General features: G+C 41.7%; 1 protein-coding gene across 1 annotated transcript in view; it reads right to left on the bottom strand.

Annotated features, from left to right (window-relative positions):
• Positions 1–24,233, bottom strand: part of CAPN9 (calpain 9) — a 1,247,204-nt gene that overhangs the window by 94,504 nt on the left and 1,128,467 nt on the right. The window contains exon 17 of the mRNA XM_077486535.1: positions 2,695–2,773. Coding sequence (XP_077342661.1) covers positions 2,695–2,773 — 79 coding nt within the window. The remainder of the gene's footprint in view (positions 1–2,694; positions 2,774–24,233) is intronic.

The raw sequence follows: 24,233 nt of genomic DNA, 5'->3' as shown, positions 1-24,233 counted from the left end.
CACACTTTGGAGGGATTTATTCTCACTTCCTGTTTTGGCTTTGGTACACAGATGTAAAAAAAAAAAACCTGACAGTGGTCATATACCTCCCTTACTATATCCCAAAAATAAATAAAAAGTTTTGCCTTTAGCTACACTTTAAGAGAAATGGGACAGAAAAAAGCAAAATTTGACAGGGGTTTCAACTATACCTTACTTGTATAAAAACTAAAAGACTTTGTATGAGATATAATGTCAGGTCTCTTAGTGCAAATAACCTTGTGTTTGATAACAGTGACTCAAAAATTACTAATAAACCACACAGTAGGACAATCAGGTAATTAACATGTACAGAATTGGTTCACCAGTGGTTTAAAATATGTTTGACAGGTAAAGCTGAAATTGTTGAGTTCGGTGAGATTAAAGTAGTTGTATTTACTGCGCTGCACCGTGATGATTGATATTGGTATTTGTCATATAGTGAAATGTTGGGTAGTGGTAATACTGCAGCTGCATTCATTTGAGTTTATGTAATGGTTCAACACACTACACTGTTTCTCAACCTCTTTTCAGTCAAAGTGTCTTTAAAATGATGTACAATCTTGAGGCACCCCATTCTAAAATGTAAAAACTAAAGTAATTGTGCTACATAATTCAGCAACATCCATAATTCTTACAAAACAAATACACTGTTGCTTACTTCATAGATTGTAAGGTTGAATAAAGACACCAGTCCAACCTGAGTGAGTGTCCACAATTGTCCCTATCCCTGTACATTGCACACTCACATCAGTCCCTACCCTCAAGGAGCCCACAATCCTAGGTCCCCATTCATATACAATGGCCAATTTTTGGACAGAAACCAATTAACCTACCTGCATGTCTTTGGATTGTGGGAGGAAACCGGAGGAAACCCACGCAGGCACAGGGAGAACATGCAAACTCCAGGCAGGTAGTGTCATGGTTGGGATTTGAACCAGCAACCCTTCTTACTGCTAGGTGAGAGTGCTAACCACTACACCACTGTGCTACTGGTACTGACTAGTACTGCAATGTTTCTCTCCCTCACTCAGCCAATGTGACCTCAGTAGTGATGGAGAGGGGCGGGGGAGGGTCTAACAAGGATACTATCCAATGTCCTTCCGATCAACCAATGGCATCAATAGTTGTTAGGACGCCAGCAGCTGTAAGTTTACAATGGTGTACAATGAAATCCTGCAACATTGTATAACTAAAAAGGCAGGCTTGATCTACCTGTTGGCTTGTATACAATTTTGGTGAATTTTTATACATGTTGTAAAGGCACCCCGTAGAAACCTGAAGGCACACCAGCGTACCTGGGCATCCTGGTTGAAAAAGGCTGGTTTAACATTTTGGGTTTGTGTACTTTTTGGTTTGGTGCATTTTTAATTATTTAAAGCGCAGAGTATGGATGTATACAGTGTTTCCCCAAAAATAAGCCCAGGTTTTATATTAATTTTGGCAACAAAAGACACAGTAGGGCTTATTTTCAGGGTAGGTCTCATCATGCCATGTGCTGTCTTCTCCCCCCCCCCCCCTCCCTCCCTGTCTGTCAGGATCCCCTGTGGAGACATGTAAAAGTACTCATAAAATACTAGAATCCACTCAATTACAGTATTATATAATGTAAACGGTGTATGTTTCTGTAATCAAATTGTGCCACATAACTTCTTATAGTGCCGCTGGGCACTGCTGTGACCCACCAGAGCTCTGCAGAGGGAGGGGGCCCCCCGAGATCCCCTGCTGACAGCTTGGAGAAGGGGAAAGCAGCGTGAGATCAGCTGAATACCGCTCTGCGTTTCCATGGCCTGCCGGAGCTCTCTTCCCCGCTCCAAGCTCTGCAGAGGGGGCCTTAAATCCCCCACTGACAGCTGGGAGGAGAGAGGAGAGCAGCTGAGTGCCGAGCAGTGCTATAAGAAGGTATGTGGCATGATTAGATTACATAAACATACACAGTTTACATTTTATACTACTGTAACAGAGTGGATTCTCGTATTTTACCAGAACTTTACTGGGGCTTATTTTCGGGGTAGGGCTTATATTGCAGCCCCTCATTGGTTTAAAAACATACCATTGTTATTTAATTTATGCAGAACAACGTCACTTTTGATGCATCTATACTAGATTTCACATATTATTGAAATAAATGTTTTGATTGTGTGTAAATAGTTGAATAAAAAATGTATTTTGGTTTCCCAGAATGTGTAAATTTTTGTAGGTTTTAATCCATTTGTCACACTCTAGCATCGAATTAATATGATGTTGATTTGGATATCATTCTTATTCTTGCTGATTATGCAGAACACTTATGTACAATACTGAATATGAGCTATTGACGCATGTGCAGGAATAAGCCAGTCTGTGTTTGCTAGAATTAAAGAGAATAAAACTAGTCAATATAAACTTGCTGTGTGGGATTTGAAGTATAAAATCTAGACATACAGATGGATATTTAATTTAACCCTCTAATTACTTCATACTGGAGCCCATAAAAAACAGACTTTTTATTTTTGGTGTAATTATTTCTTCATAATAAGATCATATAATCACACCTCTAAATACAATGTTTATGTTTTTCAATTGATCACAGATATTTTACATGATTTGTTTTAGTTAAAAGCTATACAAACTTTTAATTGCTATAATTCTAACTGCACTCAAATTTCTATTAACAATATAAAAAAGGGTTTTTACCTGCTGCTTTCAGAGCCAGTCGAAGTTCATATGAAGACATAGTTCCAGATTTATCAGCATCATACTGGAGAAAGATATTCTGAAAAATGATGTACATTTTTGTCTTAGTGATGAGCAAATCAAAATTAGGTTTGTATTTAGTGATAGCATCAGCAACAAGTTATTTTGCAAGCTCATATTTGGCTGTGGAATTGAAATGCAAGTTATCTTTTTTTTTAAAGTCTTTTTATTGACTAATATGCAAAAACAACATATTATTACAGCATCAAACACGCTCAACATAAGCATAAAGAGTTACAGTGCTTGGCACATAAATACACATGTTCACAGTTGTATATTCTTGAATGTACAGGTCTAATAAAAAGCAATTGCCTACAAGTAAAAAGTAATTTGGTTTAGTTATTACATTGTTCCCAGTACCAGGTTTTATTTTCCCATTCTCACACATGTTAAGTATAGAGAAGAAGTTGCTCACAGACCAGAAACGGTAATGCCCCATACACACGATTGGACATTGATCAGACATTCCAACAACAAAATCCATGGATTCTTTTGGGGGTATATTAATGTTCAATATTTCTGACTTACCTATATTTATCTTAAAATTAGATAACTCTCCATATTCTTTTAAGGCTCTCAGTAGGTTGGGCATAGAGATTCGGGGTTCTGAGACATAAAATACGTCATACGCAAATGCAGCTAACTTATGTATCTCCTCTCCTACCCTGACCCCTCCTATGTCGGGGTTATTTCTTATTGTCGTCAATAACGGCTCCAATGTCAAAACGAATAGGAGAGGAGATAGCGGACATCCCTGCCTTGTTCCGTTAAACAATTCAAAGGGAGAAGATAATGCTCCATTTATTCTTATTGCCACCGTTGGACTTCTATACAGTACCTCAATCCATTCTAACACTCTGGGACCAAAACCCATTGCCTCCAAGGTACCCATCATGAATCCCCATTCTACCCGGTCGAATGCTTTTTCTGCATCAATCGACAAAAGCAGACTGGGGATTCCGCTCTACCTCATTCTCTGAAGTAGAAGCAATGTTCTTACCCCGTTGTCCCTACTTTCTCTCCCTTCCACAAAACAGGACTGGTCAGGATGGACTAAACACGGCATTAGCTTTTTTATTCTCGTAGCTACTACTTTAGATAACAATTTCGTATCTATATTCATTAACGATATCGGTCTATAGTTAGAGAAGATTGTATTTTCTTTACCTTCTTTTAGAACTGTTGTAATTGTCGCTCTCGAGGCTTCCTCGCTCAACTCATATCCCTTTGCCAATCCATTGAAATATGAACACATTTTCAGAACTAGGATTTCCCTAAATTTTTTAAAATATTCTATCCATCCGGCCCTGGAATTTTCCTTCCTACTGATCCCATTACTGCTTGGTTTATCTCTTGTACTGTGATCGGTTTCTCCAATTCCTGCACTAAGATGTTCCACACCTTATCATATTTGCTGGGACAACCCCAATGCTTAAAAAAAAGTTTTTTCATAAGGTAATATCTGATTCACCATCTGAATTAATTGACGAGTAGATGGAAGAGCAGACAGATTCCACGTAAGCGAATTAGCCTTTTGAGCCAAGAATATTGTTTCTCTCAGCATTATTCTAGTAAACTTTGGCCAGTGTTCTTCATTAAGTATACCCAATAGATAGATGCGTGGACCACATGGTACGGGTACCGAAAGAACTTTAGGCAGTAGATCTATCACCCGTTTCCAGTATATAGTAATAACAGGTCACAGCCACATTACATGGACAAAGTCTGCACGTTGGCTGGTACATCTAGTATATGCCGACTTTGGAATATGGTGCATTGCATGTAATCTTACTGGTGTTAAGTAAGACTGATGTACCATGTATAGTTGAATAAGCTTGTTATTAATAGCTGGTGAAACTGTTAAATGGGAGGCACATGCTTCCTCTCAGTCCTCATCCAACAAGTCAGGTATAAGTGTTTGCCATTTATTACAAACCTCCAGAGGACTTGTATTAATTGAGGTAGCCAATAAATGTGACTAAACAGTAGAACCTTAAACCTTTAATGACCTATGACCTTAATATTCCAATCAGTGGATAGTCTGAGAATTTAGAACTAGTAACATTAAATTGAGTCTGTAGAGCATGACGCAGCTGGAGGTATCTATAAAATGCTGTAAAGGAGAGTTCATATTTGCTCTGTAGATCCATGAAGGAGGCCATTACATTCCTTGCGTATACATCCTGTTGTGTAACAAGTTCCCTGTGTTCCCAAAAGGAGTAACCTGTAAAATTCAGAATATGAGGAAACATGGGGCTGTGCCACAGGGGTAGATCTAGATTAGTGTCATCAAATTTGTCCAGCTGTTTAGCCTCCCTGCACACCATACATGCCAGAGTCAAGATAAGCATACATTCCCTTCCCAAAGCAGATAATGGAGGATCCTCGGGGGGGGGGGGGGCGTGCCCAGGATGGCGCCAGGTGCAGATGTGTAGTGTCTGAGCGCCCAGGGACTGGCTTTAAAATCAGCTTTTATCAGGTGCAGACCCATCTAAACCAACAGATCTGTGTCCCCACTGCCTCAGTGTCACCTCCGGGGTATGAATGGGTGAAGATCACAAGGCAAAATCCCATTGCATAACCACAAATATGGTCTTGCCTAAATTCTCTGCCTGCATGGAGACCCAGCCTGAGAAGCCTGAACGGCTGCCTGTCACGGCGGCAGACTTGGTGGTGGGGCTGTACCTACCTCCCCCTGCCTCCATGAGACTGCTTAACTAATTGATTACCAAAATTGTTGCCTACTCTATGGATAATGTGGTGATTCTTCGAGATTTCAACATGGTCCCAGATCCTGGGATGGACAGACTCTCCTCCGGGGTATGTACTCCCTCGGAGCTGTCTGCTTGGGCGGAAGCCTCCAACCTGACAGATGTGTGAAGATGGCACCAACCTCATCAACGTGCCTACACCTGTCATTCTGCCTCGCATGAACCCTTTTCCCAGATAGACCTAGTCTATGCTGGGGGGGGGGGGGTCTGTCCTTTTTAGAATTCGGCACATCTCCATTCTACCTCATGGCATTTCGGACCATGCCCCTCTTACCCTGAAACTGAATGTGTCTACTGCCCCACAGGACAGTCTGTGGCATTTATCCAGGTTCTGGTTGTCTGATTTGAGGGTTTCTGAGCCGTATAGATCTGACAAGATACACAATACACTACTGGAAGGATCAGAACCATTGTATATTTCTGTCCACCTTTTGGGACATATTTAAAGCCTTCTCCAGAGACAGCCTGCAGTCTAACTCCTGTCAGGTAAGTAGGGGCTTGCGGCAGGATCTGCTGAGGGGAGAAGAGAGGGTGGCAGCCCTTGAGGTGGAGTACTCCCTGTCCTGGACTTCCCGAGTGTACTCTGATTTTCAGGGGGCGTTGAGAGATGTTCTTCTGCTCCGAACATCTGCTACTAAAACCCAGCTGTTACATCAATCCCAACACATATTTTCAAACATGGGGAAAAAACGGAGTATGCTGGCATGGTTGGCTAGGGAGAGCTCCTCGCCCGTGTCTATCTCGGGCATTTGTGACTCTGACGGGTCGCTGCTCACTGATCCTGCCTCTATTAATGCACGTTTTGCATCGTTTTATCAAGAGCTATATAGCTCCCGGATAGTGGGCACGGATGATGAACTATACAAATACCTGGAGGAAATTGAGCTGCCATGCTTAATATGTACTTTTAGAGATGCACTGAATGGCCACATTAGGCTGGTGGAGCACCAGCAAGATTGTGCCTTCTCTGCAAAATGGCAAAATACCTGGTCCTGATGGCCTTCCTGCTGAATTCTTTAAGACATATGTAGAGAAACTGCTCCCTACATTCAGGCTTCTACTGCAAAAGGCCTTAGAGGCAGGATCTCTTCCCCTTTCCGTGGCTGAAGCTGTTGTGGTCCTTCTCAAACCTGGTATGGCTCCGGAGCAGTGGTCCTCGTGCCGGCCAATATCCCTCCTTAATGTGGATGCAAAAATTTTTGGCTAAGGTCCTGGCTGGTTGAACACTGTGATCACTGCTTTGGTACATGCGGATCAATACAGATTTATGCTGGGTAGGGGAACCGAAATTAATATACAACACCTCCTTACACATCTCTCTAGGGCGGATGGGAACGGCTTGGGGATGTGGCCTCCCTGGATGCCAAAAAAGCTTTTGGATCAGTGGAGTGTCGCTACCTCTGGGCTGTCCTATGTAAATTTGGATTCGGCCCTCTATTTATTAAATGATGGGTCCAATCGCTTTATCATAACCCTACGGCCTGAGTACGCACTAATAATTTGTTGTCCTCTCCTTTCTCCCTGACTCCGGGTACCAGACAGGGATGTTTTCTCCCCAGGCCTATTTTCAGTGGCAATGGAACCCCTGACAGTGCGAATTAAGTCTGCCCCCTCGGTTGAGGGCATACAGGTGGGAGTGATTGTAGACAAAATATTCCTGTATGCAGACGACACTCTCCTGTTTCTAAAATACATTTCCTCTCTCCCCCTGGCCCTTCAAATCATTGATGTGTTTGGATCCTTCTCAGGCATTAAGGTCAATTAGGGAGGTCATCCCTATTCCTGTTACACACCTCGAACCCCCGCACCCAGATTAGTACTACATTGACCTGGACTACTGAATTTAAATATTTAGGGGTGCCAATAAAGGCATGGAAATAAAATAACGAGCTGGCTGCACACCCCTAAATATTCTAAAAAGAATGAAAGGACAGGTTCCCCTTGGGGTTTTAAGGCATCGACAAGAAGCAGAAATAAATTTGTAAAAATATATTTATTTTATTAGTTCAAAGGCTTAATCGCCGTCATAAATTTAAAATACTGACTCTGGTATACCCTGTTTCCCTTAAAATAAGACCTAGTGTGATTGTCGGTGATAGCTGCAATAAAAGCCCTACCCCCCAAATAAGCCCTAGTTAAAGTCCTTGTAGGTCTTCTTTTCAGGGTAGGGCTTATTTTTGAGGAAACAGAGTAGGGCTTATTTGGGTGGTAGGGCTTATATTGCAGCCAACACCGACAATCACGCTAGGTCTTATTTTAGGGAAACAGGGTATGTTATTACAGCATATCGATGGGTAAAAGATATATGCAACATTTGGTACAGAGATAGTTACAGGAACAATTTACAAATACATCAATATTTCAAAAGCTACAAATAGCACCCATGCTACCCCAATGCATTTCGACCTTCAGGGAGTCAGGGTCTTCTTCAGGGGGGGGGACATCTTAACTTAATCATCTGCAGGCTACAAAACAAGTGCAGCAGATAGAGTATACAGGTATTATATTATCAATCATTAATGCTACTAATATCTTTTTAGTTTTCACTGCACTCTCTATCACTAATACTATCACAGTCACATCACCATATGCAGATGGGGTCAGTGGTTTAAGCCCACTCCTATGTCAGTTTTTTCAGTCTTTTTAATTTTTTTTTTTCATCCACAACCTACACATTTTGGTTTGCTCGCACCACTTGTTAATCATTTATGAATAATAGTAACACCACTTCACAATAACGATAATTATCATACTGGTGACTCCACACTTTTTTACTAAATTGCTTTTGTATAAACATATATTATTTGGGCAACTAAGCATTACTTTCTTCCACTTTCTATTTCTTATTTATATTTATATATGCACTTATATAATAGTATAATATTGTAACACAACATTTATATATTCACTTAGAAAATTTTTCCGTGGAACACTTATTTTATATTTTATTATATTTCATTATTTTTAGGTGTGGCCACCTAGGGTGTGCCAAGAACCTCCTCTTCTGTTCCTCTGGTTCCCCTGGATAAACTCCAGATACTGTCAATTCTTGCAAGTCAGCGATCGATGCCCCCGTGAAGTCATTTTCCTCTCCCCCCCTTCTTTCCCCCAATTTGGTGGGTGGATGAAGTGGGTTAGAACAGCAGGGCAGTGGTACCAGGATGACCCCACTAATTTCTTTTTCAGATTTTAATAAAAGTCTCTGGTTGAACAGTAACGGTTTGGTGGAACCGGTAAATATTACTGAAATAAGGTATAATAATTAGCTAATTTTTAGGCAAAAACTTTTCTATTGAAAGTCTTTTTTCTTTTGACTATTTGCAGAATATACGATATAATCACCCCTTCTGCTTGGGTTTTGTCCCCCCCCCCTGAAGAAGACCCTGACTCCCTGAAGGTCGAATTGCACTGGGGTAGCATGGGTGCTATTTGTAGCTTTTGAAATATTGATGTATTTGTAAATTGTTCCTGTAACTATCTCTGTACCAAATGTTGCATATATCTTTTACCCATCGATATGCTGTAATAACATATACCAGAGTCCGTATTTTAAATTTATGATGGTGATTAAGCCTTTGAACTAATAAAATAAATATATTTTTACAAATTTATTTCTGCTTCTTGTCGCTGCCTTAAAACCCCAAGGGGAACCTTTCATTCTTTTTATAAAGGCCCCCTTGTCCTCATATTTTGAGCTGAACCTCTTTCCGTTGCTTAGGACCTTCTCCCAGAAATGTGTGGCCTGGAGGTCTCTCCCTCTTACTCTAGTGGGTAGAGTGTACCTTGTAAAGATGGTATATTTGCCTAAGTTCCTATATCTCTTCCGTATTTCCCCCCTGGTGCCTCCAGCCCCCTTCTTTAACAAACTACGGGGAATTATATCATCCTTTGTGTGGAATGGAAGGCTCCATGTTTGGGCATTTCTACTTTACAGCTCCCTCTCTTTCAGGGGGGTCTGTCCCTACCTAGCTTCCAGGCTTACTTCTGAGTGGCGGTCCTGGTAACGGTGAGGTGGTGGTTCTCCCAACCTAAAGACAACCCAGAGGTTACTCTGGAGGCAGCCATCATGGGGTCGTACTTCACCCTTAGTAACTTGGTGTTCAGGGGACCAAAATCCCACCCCAGAATTACAGATCTGATGCGTACCAATATTTCGGTATGGCACAGGGCGAGGGTCCATTACAGATCTCCAGAGACATACTCCCCTTTGGGGTAATTCAAATCTCCCACATCTGAATAAAGTTCCTGATCCGCAGGTTTGGGCGGCAAGAGGGGGATAGTGAATCTTAAACACATTGTTTGATGTGGCAAATTGGGATCCTTCCTTGACCTTAAAGATCCGGATTTTGTTCTGCTACTACCAACTTCTCCACACATTTTATAAGCAGTTCCCACCCTCTCTCACCCTAGAATCAGACCCTGTTGAAGGATTGCTTATTGCCAAGGTAATAGACAAGCCTTTATCTTCCCTCTACTTCTGCCCAAACCCTACTAATAAATTAGAAAATACCCTTGACAAGTGGAGAGTGGATATCCCTGGCCTGACTGAGGAGGATTGGGAAGGTTGTTTGTCCTCTTTTGTGACTAATATGATCTCAGCCAGAGACCGTTTCCTACAAGTTAAGTTCTTGTACACCTCAAAAAGATTGACAATCATTAATCCGGGGGCCCCGGTGCCCTGTCCCAACTGTGGTATGCAGGCGGCTTCTTTTTTCCATATGATCTGGTCCTTGCTGCCTTTTGGTCAGAGATTCTCATGGACCTTAATCGGATAAACTCTTTAACCCTCGAGTTGGATCCCAGGTTTATGTTGCTCAATGTGTTTGGCACTAAAGTTAAGGGCCAATATACTAAGCTGTTAATAAGTTATGCCACCTTTTATGCACGTAGGGAGATATTTCTCCATTGGAATAATGCTGCACCACCACAGTATTTACTTGGCGATCTGTTTTAAACTCTATTTTGTCACTGTATAGAATCACTTACCTTAACCAAAATTGCCCTAGCAAATTCAATAAAATCTGGCCAGGATGGATAGATGCTTGGGGCTCGGAGATTGCAGATGATAATCTAGGTCATGAAGCTGTGCCTTGTCAAATATATACTTATATGGTCTCTCACCCTTTAAGAGATAGAACTGATATGATGGACTTTAATGGTACCAGTAAGGGACATATAAACAAAAATAATACTTAATGTCTTTATTATAAAAGGTAAAGATTATTTTTTACTAACACAAAATCATTAGAAAATGACTTGGGTATCAATATGTCCATACTGTGCCCTGGAATAGACTGAGATGCAAAAGCGTCACATACCCAACTATAACCCCCCCCCCCCCCAAAAAAAAAAACACCAAAACCACATACCATTCCACATCATTCATCTCTCTGCGATAGTTCACACATCATTGCTGTATAGCAAGACATTGTACCATAAAAGGCCTGAAAAAAGTTTGAATCCCCAGTTTCCTACCACCTCAACCCCACCACCTAGGCCAGGCGAAGGGACTGATGAACAGCCACATTTCCCCCACATATCAGGACCTGGTTATGAATCACATCTCTAAACACCGTGGCACGTCATATATGTTTATACAGGAATTGATTTTTAAAACAGGAAGGGAGCAGGATTGTAAGATTAAATTCCTTGGTTACCATCCCTAACCTTACTGTTACCTCCATATCCAAACATAGATAGCAGCTTTGCATACGTTAGTCTTATACACCAATTATTAACATTCATCATGAAAGGTCTTCACACATAGGACATATACAGACATGTAGATCCGATTAACATATGGTTATTAAATCATGATTTATAGAAGATGTGAGTCTGAGAACCTCAAGAAGGGCTTAGAACTCAAGGGCTCATTGAGGCCTGGTGGGCGGGTGGCATTTAATTAGAAAATCCACCTCGCCTCACATTGAAGTCGTTTTTGGTCTATGTAAAAAATAGTATGTGGCACTACCTCACCCAGGAATTGCATTAAGAAAAAAAAATATACAAATGAATAAATTACAATAGAAAAAATTTGTGAAATTAGATACTGTATCAAACAATGTGCAAAATGAGCAATATGTGCAAAAAAGCTAAAGTGCAACAAATGCAATAAAGTGCAATAAACAACACTCTTGTATAAATGCTTAAGTGCAAATCATCTAAGTGCAATCCACACACCCAGTGTGAATAAGCATAGAAATGCAATGGTGTGAGTAACGTAAATAATGTTCAATAAAAGGGCTCAAATGACAAGAGTCCAAAAAATGTCTATGCAGTGAATACTAAATAAAGAATAACACCAACACTGTGATAATCCACCAATAATCCAAGCATTCAGTGCTCTGTGCACCCCTTGTTTCCCCCAGCCTCTCACCTCAGTATCAGACCACCAGGGGTCAGATGGCGCTGTAAACACACTGATCCTTTGCTCCTCAAATAACCAGTCCGTTAGCGTTCCAAATACACCAATAATGACCATATACAGGATGAGAAAAGAAGGGGGGAGGGGGCTCCAATGTGTAGTAACGTAAAAACAACTTTAATAAAATAAATCCACACTTACATATATGTAATAGCAATTGCAGGTATAAACAAACTTCCGGTCTCGACCGCGACCGGAAGTGATGACAATGGCCGCAACAAGGTGGCAAAAGAGGCAGAAAAAAAATCAGGGAGGAAATATAGGCACACGGAAAAGCGAAAATGATACAGCTGAGGGGACCGACTTTCGATTCATCATATGTCTCAAACATGTCACATTTTTCTCAATTTTCACAGCCCTTTGGAAGTGGAAAAGGTAGACAATGAGGTTCTAGAAAAAGGACAAACTACTGGCGATGGTCACAAAGGTGGAGGTAAGGGTAAGAAAATAAAAAAATATGCACATGATAAGAATTATGATTCAGACATAGGCACAGATAATATGGTTGGTGAACTTTAATGAATATAAGGGGAGCCATGGCGTCTGATATACGGACGGGTTCCAACCGGACACCCGTGTCCCCCCTGCCATCTACACAGATACACCCTAACACTCCCCACAATCTGGGGACTATTCCCATACAAAAGCAAGTAGATAATCAGTTGCAGATGATCAACTTATTGTCCCGTATGCTTTCTCAGATGGAGACCGAGGTTCTCGGCCTGAGTTTCTGCCCAGCTGCACGGGTGGACAGCTTTGAGGTGGTAAAGGACCTCAATCTCTTTGCCAGGTGATTAACTTATAAACATATGTATGACGAGGAAAGGAAAAAGAAAAAACAAGAGACTATAGAACGTGAACAATGGAAAGGGTTCACAGTAAGAGATTTCATGGCTTTGAAAGATCTTATGGATTTACTAGATGAGAACGATGTTTTTGAGGGGGGCTCTGCCGAGGGGGGGCTCTCGGATGTGATACCGGGAGTCCTCACTCAAGCAAGGTCCCCTTTAGAGACTCCAAATTTTCATAAAAAAATCTTCAAACTTTCCCCCATTGAAGACAAATTCCAATATTTGGACGTTCTTGTCCCAAGTCACATCGGATGTCAAGAAACTGAACTTTGGCACCCATTGTGACAATATCATTACCTTTGAGCAACAACAGGCAATAAACTCATTGCAAAACAACAGGGACATTACTATTAAGATGGCTGACAAAGGTGGAAATGTAGTAGTGATGGACACAAGTGGTTATCGAGAAATGTGTCTCAATATCCTCTCAAATAAAGATTGGTATGCCACTATTTCTGAGGAAAATATTCAGGAATTCAATAAAGAATATGACAAAATTATCAACAATGCTCACATTAATGGAATTATTGATAAATACATTTTTGAGGCCTTAACGGTGCCACATCCAAGAATCCATTCATTTTATTGTCTACCAAAAACCCATAAGAACTTGATAAAGCCACCAGGACGCCCAATCTTCTCTGGGATTGGGGCTAAAACGGAAAAGGGAAGTAGTTTGGTAAATGCTTTCCTGTGACCTCATGTCGTGGAACTTCCATCTTATATCCAAGATACAATGGACCTACTGAGAAATCTATATAATATTAGTATTCCATCTGAAAGTATATTAATCTCCATTGATGGGGAGGCCCTATATTGCAGTATACCGCATTCATTCGGTATCTCAGTAGTGGAAATATTTTTGAAGGAAGGGGATGAGGCGGCCACGCCTCACAATGCCTTTGTGATAGAGCTGTTGTATCATACTCTAACTGGGAATGCATTTGTATGTGATGGCTCCCACTACTTCCAGGTGCAGGGGGTTGCAATGGGGGCATGCTGTGCCCTATCATATTCCAACCTGTACCTGGGGGGGTGGGAGCGTGCTTTGTTTGTGGATAAGTCTTTATCTGTATACCTGTCCAGCATTTTATGCTGATAGATATAATCTCAAATTTACCAAGGATTTGAGATCAATAGCATTTCTTGATCTAATCATATTCAAACAGGAGGATGGAACATTGGGAACATCATTATATAGCAAACCCACAGCAGGGAATACTGTACTTCACGCTTCCAGTGCCCAACCCCAACCATTAATAAGAAGTATACCATATTCCCAATATTTATACATCAGGAACAATTGCTCCAATGAAGAGACCTTTAAAAAGGAATCCAATCTACTTAAATCTAGACTACTAGAAAGAGGTTAAACTAAAACGACCTTAAAAAGGCCTTTAATAAGGCATGCCAGAAATAAAGACAGAAACTATTGTTTGGGAAGGGAACCAATAAACAGTTAGACTCTGTGAGGATAGTCACTACCAACTCAAGTAACCATGATATGGTAAAAGAGGCGATAGGTAGACATTGGCATCTCCTCACTGCTGATTTTATCCTGAGGAAATATATCAGCGATTAACCGCAGATTACATACATACAAAAAATGTCGATCTCTCAAAGATCGGATGGTTCATAGCCATTTTCAAGAACCCTCAATGACCTGTGAACAAAGTATAGGTATGCATGCAAATATTGTAATTGGATTTTGGAAGGAGCATCATTTATTCTGCCTAATGGAAATGTACATAATATTAAATACCACGTCAACTGTCAGACAAAAGGCGTGGTATATATTTTGTTTTTTGTAGATGCGGATCATTCTATGTTGGCAAAACGTTACGAAATTTTTGGAAACAGATCTATGACCACATTTACTATATTAGAAAATATATATATACTCCAAATGGCAGACATGTGGCTCTCAACCACAAAAATTATACTTCAATGGTGCAATTCACGGTCCTTGAAAGGGTTCCTGAAGATCCAAAAGGAGGTAACATAGACCAAAAACTACTTCAATGTGAGGCGAGGTAGATTTTCAAATTAAATGCCACCCGCCCACCAGGCCTCAATGAGTCCTTGAGTTATAGGCCCTTCTTGGGGTAATCTCAGGCTTGTTGCATGGGTTTGAAGTTCTCAGACTCATATCTTCTATAAATCATGAATTAATAACCATATGTTAATCTGATCTACATGTCTGTATAAGTCCTATGTGTGAAGACCTTTCATGATGAATATTAATAATTGGTGTATAAGACTAACGTATACAAAGCTACTATCTATATTTGGATATGGAGGTAACAGTAAGGTTATGGATGGTAACCAAGGAATTTAATCTTACTATAATGCTCCCTTCCTGTTTTAAAAGTAAAATCCTGTATAGACATATATGATGTGTCTAGAGATGTGATTCATAACCAGGTCCTGATATGTGGGACCCCTGGTATGGTTTCAATCTGGGGGTAATGTGGCTGTTCGTCAGTCCCTTTGCCCGACCAAGGTGGTGGGGTTGAGGTGGTAGGAAATCAGGGATTCCCACTTCTTTCAGGCCTTTCATGGTGCAATGTCTTGCTGTACAGCAATGATGCATGAACTATCTGGTTATCAGAGAGATGGCTGATGTGGCATGGTATGTGGTTTCAGTGTTTTTTTTTTTTTGGGGGGGGGGGGGTTATAGTTATGTATGTGATGCTTGTGCGTCTCAGTCCATTCCAGGACAGAGTATGGACATTCGCTATTCAGCATTGTGACACTTGCGCCAGCTCTAGTGTGCATGCACAAGGTTTTGGTTTCGTTTTCAGCTGGAAATTGGCTTGGCGCATGCGTGGGAGTGCAAACGGCTCAGTGCATTACTAACCGTCATCCCAATCTGCCCCCAGCATGCCAGGACATTCCCATTATCTCACCCACATATTACATTAATTAGGATGCTGTTTTGGCACAAAAAACAGCTATATATTCAGTCTGAATGTAAGGTCTGAGTGAACGATGCCATGCTTGTGGATGGGAGATATGGGTGAGTTTATTTGAGGCTTTGTCAATGGATGGATGGCTATGTTCATTATGTGTGAAAATATATTACTAAATATAAACTCGCACTGATGGAAACAACCAAGTTATAATGAAATGCAGCTGCTGTAGACAAGGTGCTAATCACTTGGATAAATGTGGATAAAAAAAATACAGTGCTTGCAACACACAATATAAGTGAAATCCACAAAAAAGTCCAAATAAAAATCCAAATAAATGCAACTGAAGTGTTAGTCCACAATGAAGTAGGTGCAAAAAATGCTTCAGAAACTTGCAGGAGTGCAGCGACACCCGCTTTTGCATTCCCACTCACCAGAACAGGATGACCCCCAGCTTTTCAGTCCAGGGGTCACTTCAGGTTTGTAAGTGGTATCCCACACACGTGGACTGGTGTCAAAACATCAGATGGTGAATCGGTGTAAACATCAGATGATAGATTCCAATAGGAGGCTCTCAACAGGATATACAGGCACCCAGAAATGAAAAGAGGATGGACTAATAGTGAAGTACTGTTATAAAAGTTGATTTATTGCACATAGGGATCGGTACTTACAAAAAGACGGTTAAAAACAGGCATGGATATAGAGCTGTAGATACAGGAAGCAGCCGTTCATAGCGTGCGATCCACAGACCGGAAGTGATGTCAAACCAGGTATGATGTCACCAACTTTTATAACAGTACTTCGCTATTATGCCCTGTACACATGACCGGTTTTCCCATCGGAATAAATTCTGAAGGTTTTTCCGATGGAATTCCACTCAAGCTGTCTTGCATACACACGGTTACTCCAAAGTCCAACCGTCAAGAATGTGGCGACTTACGACGGGACTAGAAAATGGAAGTTCAATAGCCAGTAGCCAATAGCTTCCGTACTTGCTTCGGAGCATGCGTCATTTTTGGTACGTCGTAACAGCATACAGACGAGCAGTTTTCCCGATAGGAATTGGTTCCGTTGTAAAAATATTTATTTCTAGGTCTGTCAGAATTTTCAATGTAAAAAGTAGGATGCGGGATACACAGGGTCGGAATATACGATGAAAAGCTCCCGTCTGACTTTTTCTGTCAGAAATTCCGCTTGTGTGTATGGGGCATTAGTCTATACTTTTTTTAATTTCTGGGTGCCTGCATATCCTGTTGAGAGTCTCCTATTGGAATCTATCATCTGATGTTTATACCGATCCACCATCTGATATTTTAATATCAATCCACATGTGTGGGATACCATTTACATGCCTGAAGTGACCCCTGGACTGCAAAGCTGGGGGTCATCCTGTTTTGGGGATGCAAAAGGGGGTGTCACTTTACTCCTACAAGTTTATGAAGCATTTTTTACACCTACTTCATTGTGGACTAACACTTCAGTTGCATTTATTTGGATTTTCATTTGGACTTTTTTGTTGATTTCACTTATATTGTGTGTTGCAAGCCCTGTATTTTTTTATCCAAATTTTCATTATGTGAGATGATTTCAGCTCACTAGATGTGCAATTATGTATTCCATAGATCCTTTGAATGATAAATTTTGATGAAAGATGAGGCAGCAGACATTGGCTAAAAAGCAATATCAGCAGGGTGCATTGTTTCAATTGTTACCAGTCAGATGGTAAGTTGCCATCGTTCTATACTCCAGTGTTTCTCAACTCCAGTCCTCAAGGCACCCCAACAGGTTATGTTTTCAGGATTTCCATTATTTTGCACAGGTGATTTGATCAGGTTCACTGCCTTCGTAATTACCATAGCCATTTCATCTGAGGGAAATCCTGTAAAACATGACCTGTTGGGTCGCCTTGAGGACTGGAGTTGAGAAACACTGCTATACTCGATCTTGAGCTCATTTTCTGCTTTTATTAGTACTCCTGTTTGCATTCATTTAATGTGAATGGAAAGGATGACGAATTGTGCATGTAGAGTTGTACACCTGAGGAGGGGGCGTGACCGGATGTGAGATGCAGGAGAGTGTGGAGTGAGAGGAGGATGTGTGTGGCTCTCTCAGGCTCTTCCCCTTGATATAGTGGAGACTGGAGATGGATGGGGTTATTGTAACCTCTGGTGACTGGTGTGGTGAGCAGAGTGCTGGCCATGCTGCTTGGGAGGCCATTTCGCGGAGTGATCCTCCTTTGACGTGGAGTTACAGGAGAGGAGGTGGGGTATATCCCGGGACAACTACGAGTGGCCTCGGGAAGTTGGAAAACAGCGTGAATGTCCGAGATCACGCGGATCAGGGAGAAGCACAACGAGGCCATGCTTTGAGAGAACTTGTTTGTAAGACACAGGAGCGGTGCCTGTTTTTAAGGGCCCAGAAGTAAACCGGTCGGTGAGTGACATCAACATGGGAAACACAGAAGCAAAGCTCTGCTAGATGTTAAAGGGGTAAAAGTCAAAGACAGTGCTGAGTGGGAGCCCTGGCAGGGTGTTTTCTGATGTTTGATCAAGGAACACTGGGGTATTGAGTACTGAAGATCCCTTTGGAGTAATTTTTATTAGATGCCTGGACCCCCCCCCCTTTTTTTTTTTTTTTTTTACGTATGACATCTCTCACTTTCTTTCTTTTTTTTTTTTTCACAATCAAAGGTTTTATTGAGAGTATATTCAGGTTTACAATTAACATAGGATTATAAATGTCGTCAACAGTGGTATGTATACACACATTGATACAATTAGGTAGCATTTGTGTTGTAACCAAGTATCTCAATTAGAACAAAAGATAAAGCAAGATCCAATAGCTAAAGTGGAAACTAAAGATACCACTGGATAAATCATGTATTAGAGGGAGGGTGAAAGAGGGTACAAGGTAAAGGGGGATGGAAGTCAAGGGGGGGGTGAGGGGTACCATCGCACTGGGATTCGATTCCTTAAGTTAAGTGTGTATCTAATAGAGGCCTATATAGCTCAATCATTCTGTTTCTCCTTTCTATTTCCTTTTCCTCTGAGAATATTGGGGAAGGGTAGTTCAGCCCATAAGTAATTGGTAATCTGAAGAGAGGGAAAAAGCCAGCCAAGGTTGCCAAGTTTTGTTAAAGGAAGTGCTATTCTCTTTTTTCATTGCCACTATTTCCTCCATTTTAAAAATATATTGCACTCTATTTAACCAGTCCCTAACTCCTGGGACTCTGGGGGTTTTCCAATAGATGGGTATAAGTGTTTTAGCAGCAACGAGTAGGTGTCGAGAGAGTGATTTTTTGTAGCGACTTAAGGTAATTGGGACTAGATTAATCAGGCATGCGGCTGCGTCTAGCTCGAGATTAGTTTCCGTTATATGTTTTATCCAGGTCCTAATTTCGTCCCAGTAGGTGCGGATGAGAGGGCATTCCCACCATATATGTATAAAGGAGCCTACACAAGTTTTACATCTCCAGCATTCATCCGAGGTGGGATGAGACCATCTCCCGGTCTTTTGCGGTGTCAAATACCACTGGGTGAGGACCTTATAGGAAATCTCTTGGTATTTGGAGCTTAATGAGCATTTGTGTGTCAGAATACACACCTTTTCCCATTGCTTTTCAGAAATTTTCAGTTTAAGGTCCTGTTCCCACTTCTTCTTGTGTTTATTGTTATCCACGTGTGGCGTACATATTAGCCATGAGTATGCAAGGGACGTGGTGTGCGCTACCGGTGATCTTTTTAAGCATATAGATTCCAGCTGCGTCAACGGGAGGCTAAATTTAGATTTGTGCTTACTGTTCACCACAAAGTCCCGTAATTGCATGTAAAACCACAGGCCAGGAAATGTCTCGCCCACCTCGGAGCTAAGTGCGTCAAATGTTTTGATTTTCGAGTTTGCTATACAGTGGTGAATGAGGAGGTCATGTGGTAGTTTATGGTGCATACCCGGTGGGAAAGCAGGATTATTGGTGAGTGGTGTCAGCGGGCCCGGGACGGATGCGATCTTGTAAAGACTCGCTATTTTGTGCCAAATATTGATTGTGTTTTCAATCAGTGGGTGTCCTATCTGTTTATCTTTTTTGGAGTGTATAGTCCATGGATAGTAAAGTGTTTTATGTAGGGTTAGATTGCTTTCTAATTGGACCCAGTCTTTGTTTGGGCCATGGCAGTGCCAGTCTATGAGTCTGGTGATGTGTGCGGCCTGAAAATATTTTTTGAAGTCAGGAAGACCCATGCCTCCCTCACTTTTGGGAAGCGTTAGTAGATTGAAATTGATTCTGGGTCTTCTATCTGCCCAGAGGAAACTTCTCTGTGCTTTAAGGAGAGTGCTAAAAAAGGTTTCCGGAATTTTTATGGGTAGAGCAATAAATAGGTACAATAGTCTAGGCAGTATCGTCATCTTCAAGATGGACGCCCTGCCAAACCATGAGAATTTCTTTGGTTTCCACCTCAGCAGGTCTTTAGTTATTGTGGATAATAAAGGTTTAAAGTTGTAGTTGTATAAAGTGTCAAGGTTGTTAGTTAAGTTTATTCCCAGGTATTTGAGTGTGGTCTGTTCCCATTTATAAGGGTAGTTGTCTTTCAGTCTCTTAAATTGGTCAGGTGGTAGGGTAAGGTTGAGTGCTTCAGATTTTGACTGATTCACTTTAAAATTGGAAATGAACCCAAAGGTTCGAAACACTTTTTGAAGATTTGGTAAAGATATATGTGGGTTGGTGATGAAGAGTAAAAGGTCATCCGCATATGCGGCTATTTTGTATTCTCTATGGTTTACTACGAAGCCCTGAATATCTCTGTGTAGGTTGATTGTTCTTATTAGGGGTTCTAAGGTGATAATAAAGAGAAGTGGTGATAGAGGGCATCCTTGGCGTGTTCCATTGTGAATCGAGATGGGGTCTGAGAGTATGTTATTTACTTTAATTTGAGCCTGGGGATTTCGATAGAGGGCTGAGATCCATGATAGCATGTTCTCTTTTAATCCAATATGGGCACAAGTGTCCATCATGTAGTCCCAGGAGACTCTATCGAAAGCCTTCTCTGCGTCAGTGGAAAGCAATATGCCGGCTGTTTTGGAGGTTTGAGCAAAGTGGATAAGATTCAGTGCCTTAGTGGTATTGTCACGTGCTTCCCTACCTGGCATGAATCCCACCTGCTCAGGGCCTATGATCTTTGCCAGAAGGGGTTTCAATCTATTGGCAAGTATTTTGGCCAGGATCTTGAGATCAACATTTAGGAGTGATATGGGCCTAAAGTTTGCGCAATCGGAGTGGTCCTTGTTAGGTTTTGGGATAACAGCTATGTGTGCCATCAAGAATGAGTTGGAGTTGTTTCTGTGTTTTGCTAGAAAGTTAAAGGCCGCTTGGAGAGGTTTCAGGAGAGAGATTGTGTAAGTCTTATAATATTGTGACGTAAAACCATCAGGTCCAGGGCTCTTACCTGTTTTTAAATCAAATATTGCGTCTGAGATCTCTGATATAGCTATAGGGTCATCCAGCTTGTTTGCCTCGCCACTTGCCAGAGAAGGTAAGTTACTGTTTTCCAAGAAGTCTTTAATTGCTTCTTGTTTTGTCTGAGTTATGTGGGATGGTTTTTGTTGGGCCGGCAGGTTGTATAATTTGGCATAGTAATCGTGGAACAGATCTGCCATTTCTTTAGATTTGTATTGCAGAGTCCCCTTTTTGTCCTTTATGGCATGGATATGACTAGATAGTGTTGCTTCCTTCAGGGCCCTAGCTAGTTGTTTCCCACTTTTGTCCCCTTGTTCATAAAAAATATTTTTTTTGAAAAAGAGGGATCTTTTGATTTTGAGATCCAGCAGGAGGCGTAGTGCCTTTCTGCGTTCAGTCAGTTGCTCTTCTACCCGGCGAGATTGGGATTGTTTATGTTGTAGTTCCAAGTTAGAAATTTGTTGGGATAGTTTTGTAATTTCACCCTCTCTTTCCCTTTTCTTCCTGGCGCCCCATTTTATCAGTTCACCCCTCACCACTGACTTGTGGGCTTCCCAATTGTTTAGTGGGTTTGTATCAGTGTCAATGTTATTGCGAAAGTATGTATTAATAGTGTTTTGGATGTCATCTCTCACTATTTGGTCAGTAAGGAGTGTAGGGTTAAGTCTCCAATTAAATGCAGGTTTGCGGTGTGCACCCAGTTCTACTGAGATAGCCGTGGGTGCGTGGTCAGAAAGGGCAATAATGCCAATCTCAGCTGCAAGTAAGTTACCCAAATCTCTTTGTGAGACAAAGATCATGTCAATTCTTGAGTATCGTTTGTGAGGTGCTGAGTAAAAGGTAAAGTCCTTCTCCGATGGATGCATGGATCTCCACGCATCCACCAAAGTCAATGACTGCAGTAGTGTTTTCATTCGTTTAAGAAGCCTGTAACTGACATGGGTGTGTCCAGAAGAGGTGTCCTTCAGGGGTGAAAGAGGTATGTTGAAGTCCCCGCCCAGGAGAACACATCCCTCCGCAAACCATTTAAGTTCTTCGATTATTTTGCCACAGAATGGCACATGGGAGGTGTTCGGGAAGTACACATTAGCAAGTGTTATAGGGGATCCCTCCCAGGTGCCCTTCAGGAACAAATATCTTCCCTCAGGGTCAATAAGTTGGTGCTTCAGTTCAAAAGGTGCGTCTTTGTTCAGTAGGATGGACACTCCTTTCGTTTTGGCAAGGGGATTAGTAGAGTGGTAAGCTTTGGTGTATATATTGTCAGTGAGTTTAGGAATATTTTTGTCTTTGAAGTGGGTTTCTTGTAGAAATACCACGGAGGGACGTACTTTTTTAAGTTCTCTTAACAATCTAGACCGTTTTTCAGGAATATTCAGGCCATTTACATTATGTGAGACAAGGGTTGGCTTTTTCCCTAGAAAAGCATATGCCATCTTGGCCTTTAATCTAGGATGGATGGGTTCTGAAAAAGCTACTTCCGTGAGTGAATTTCACAGGAGTTGTAGGTGGCACAGCGTGTTAGGGTAGGGTGCTGTGGTACAGAAGAGGAGAATGCGTACGTGCGTGGGGGTAAGGAGGGGGAATGGGAGTAGGGGGTGGGGGGGTAAGGTAAGGGGAGAAAGGGGGATGAAAGATTTAAGAAGGTAAGGTATAAGAAGAAAAGTACCCACCAGCCACTAGTCGGTGGTGGGTCTGTTTGGGATTCAACCAATATGCGTATGTGTTGGTATTTTCCCTTTGGGGGATAGTGGGAGGTGATCAATAAGCAGTCTAACGGTGACTGTTTCTTTGGACTGCTCTGTGGCAGCAATGTAGGTGACCAGAGGGGGGGCCCGGCTCAGTGCGTTGTGTCTAATCCCCATCAAGAGGATATCTGTAAGTAAGGTATCTGAGACCAGTTATTAGCATCTATTGAAGGCTACGGTGGATTTGAGTAGTGGGGGGGAAGGAGATGTACAAGTTACCATTAACCGGTTTGCAAGAGAAGTTAACAATATAAACACTTTATAAACCATTCAAAAGAAACTAAGGCCTAGGCACCAGGCTGTATAACTGGCAAAGAAAGAAAAAAAAGAAAAAAAAAAAAAAAAACACACAAAAAAACCAAAGCAAAAACAAGACCCCGTCAGATTTTAACCCAAAGCCTAAGTGAGTAAGTGCTTAACTTTCAACTCTTCCGCATTGCGTTACTAGGTCCAGGCATCCCCGTGTACACTAGGGGTAGCCTAGTCCCTGTGCAAGAACGATAAGTTTCCCACATCAAGCAAGAGAGGAACAAGGTTTCTGTTTCATATAGGTCTAGCCCTCCCTTATAATCCCCGAGCAAGATATGTCATAGCGAGTGAGGTAGGGGGATCTTCACGGATGTTTGCCCAGACTATGCGGAAGGAGGTCTAGTCCAGATGGATTAAATAGTGTCCTTAGGGTTAACCTGTTATTGCTTTCTGCTACTAGCCGCAAGGGTATACTTTCCCCCATGTTATGTTGGGGGGAGGGAATATACAGCGGTGGCTCATGCAATGTAACTCACTGTTCTGAAGTCATGAGAGATACACCATCTCTGGAGATGTAGGGGGGTATCTCATGCGCCAATAGCGACATTTAGGGGCTAAACACTTCGCCATTCTCAGAACCTAGATAAAAGACAAAAGTTAAAGCATACCAGAATAAAAGTCAATGTTGTTGCTGCAGATTGTAATAGCCTCTCCACAGAAAACTGAAGTCTAACCATGTTAGGTGGGGGGGGAGGTGAAAGGGGGAACCTTCAGCTTTTAGAGTTGTGTGCCCCCCTATTGCAACAAGATAGTGACAGCCGCCAAGGTTGGATAGTGGGTGAGTTTTTCATAAACAAAACAAAACAAGGTGGGTTGCTCCATTTCAAGGTGCCGTACTAGAGAGCTGGGAGATAACTTGCATCAGGTCAGGATTTATGTTGTAGAAGGTTTGGTCATTTCAGTAGCCTCTTGATTCTCTCCCTCTCGGGCTCCTAGCACTTTTGGAGGATGCTGGGGACTCTAAATTGTGTCTGTCAGTGCTTCTGCGGTGCTTGCCTAGCTGATAAGGCGATTG

The sequence above is a fragment of the Lithobates pipiens genome, unplaced genomic scaffold (assembly GCF_037356315.1).
Source record: "Lithobates pipiens isolate NorthernLeopardFrog02 unplaced genomic scaffold, aLitPip1_a1.2 Scaffold_18, whole genome shotgun sequence".
NCBI lineage: Eukaryota > Metazoa > Chordata > Amphibia > Anura > Ranidae > Lithobates > Lithobates pipiens.
This window is presented reverse-complemented; position numbering and strand designations above follow the sequence as displayed.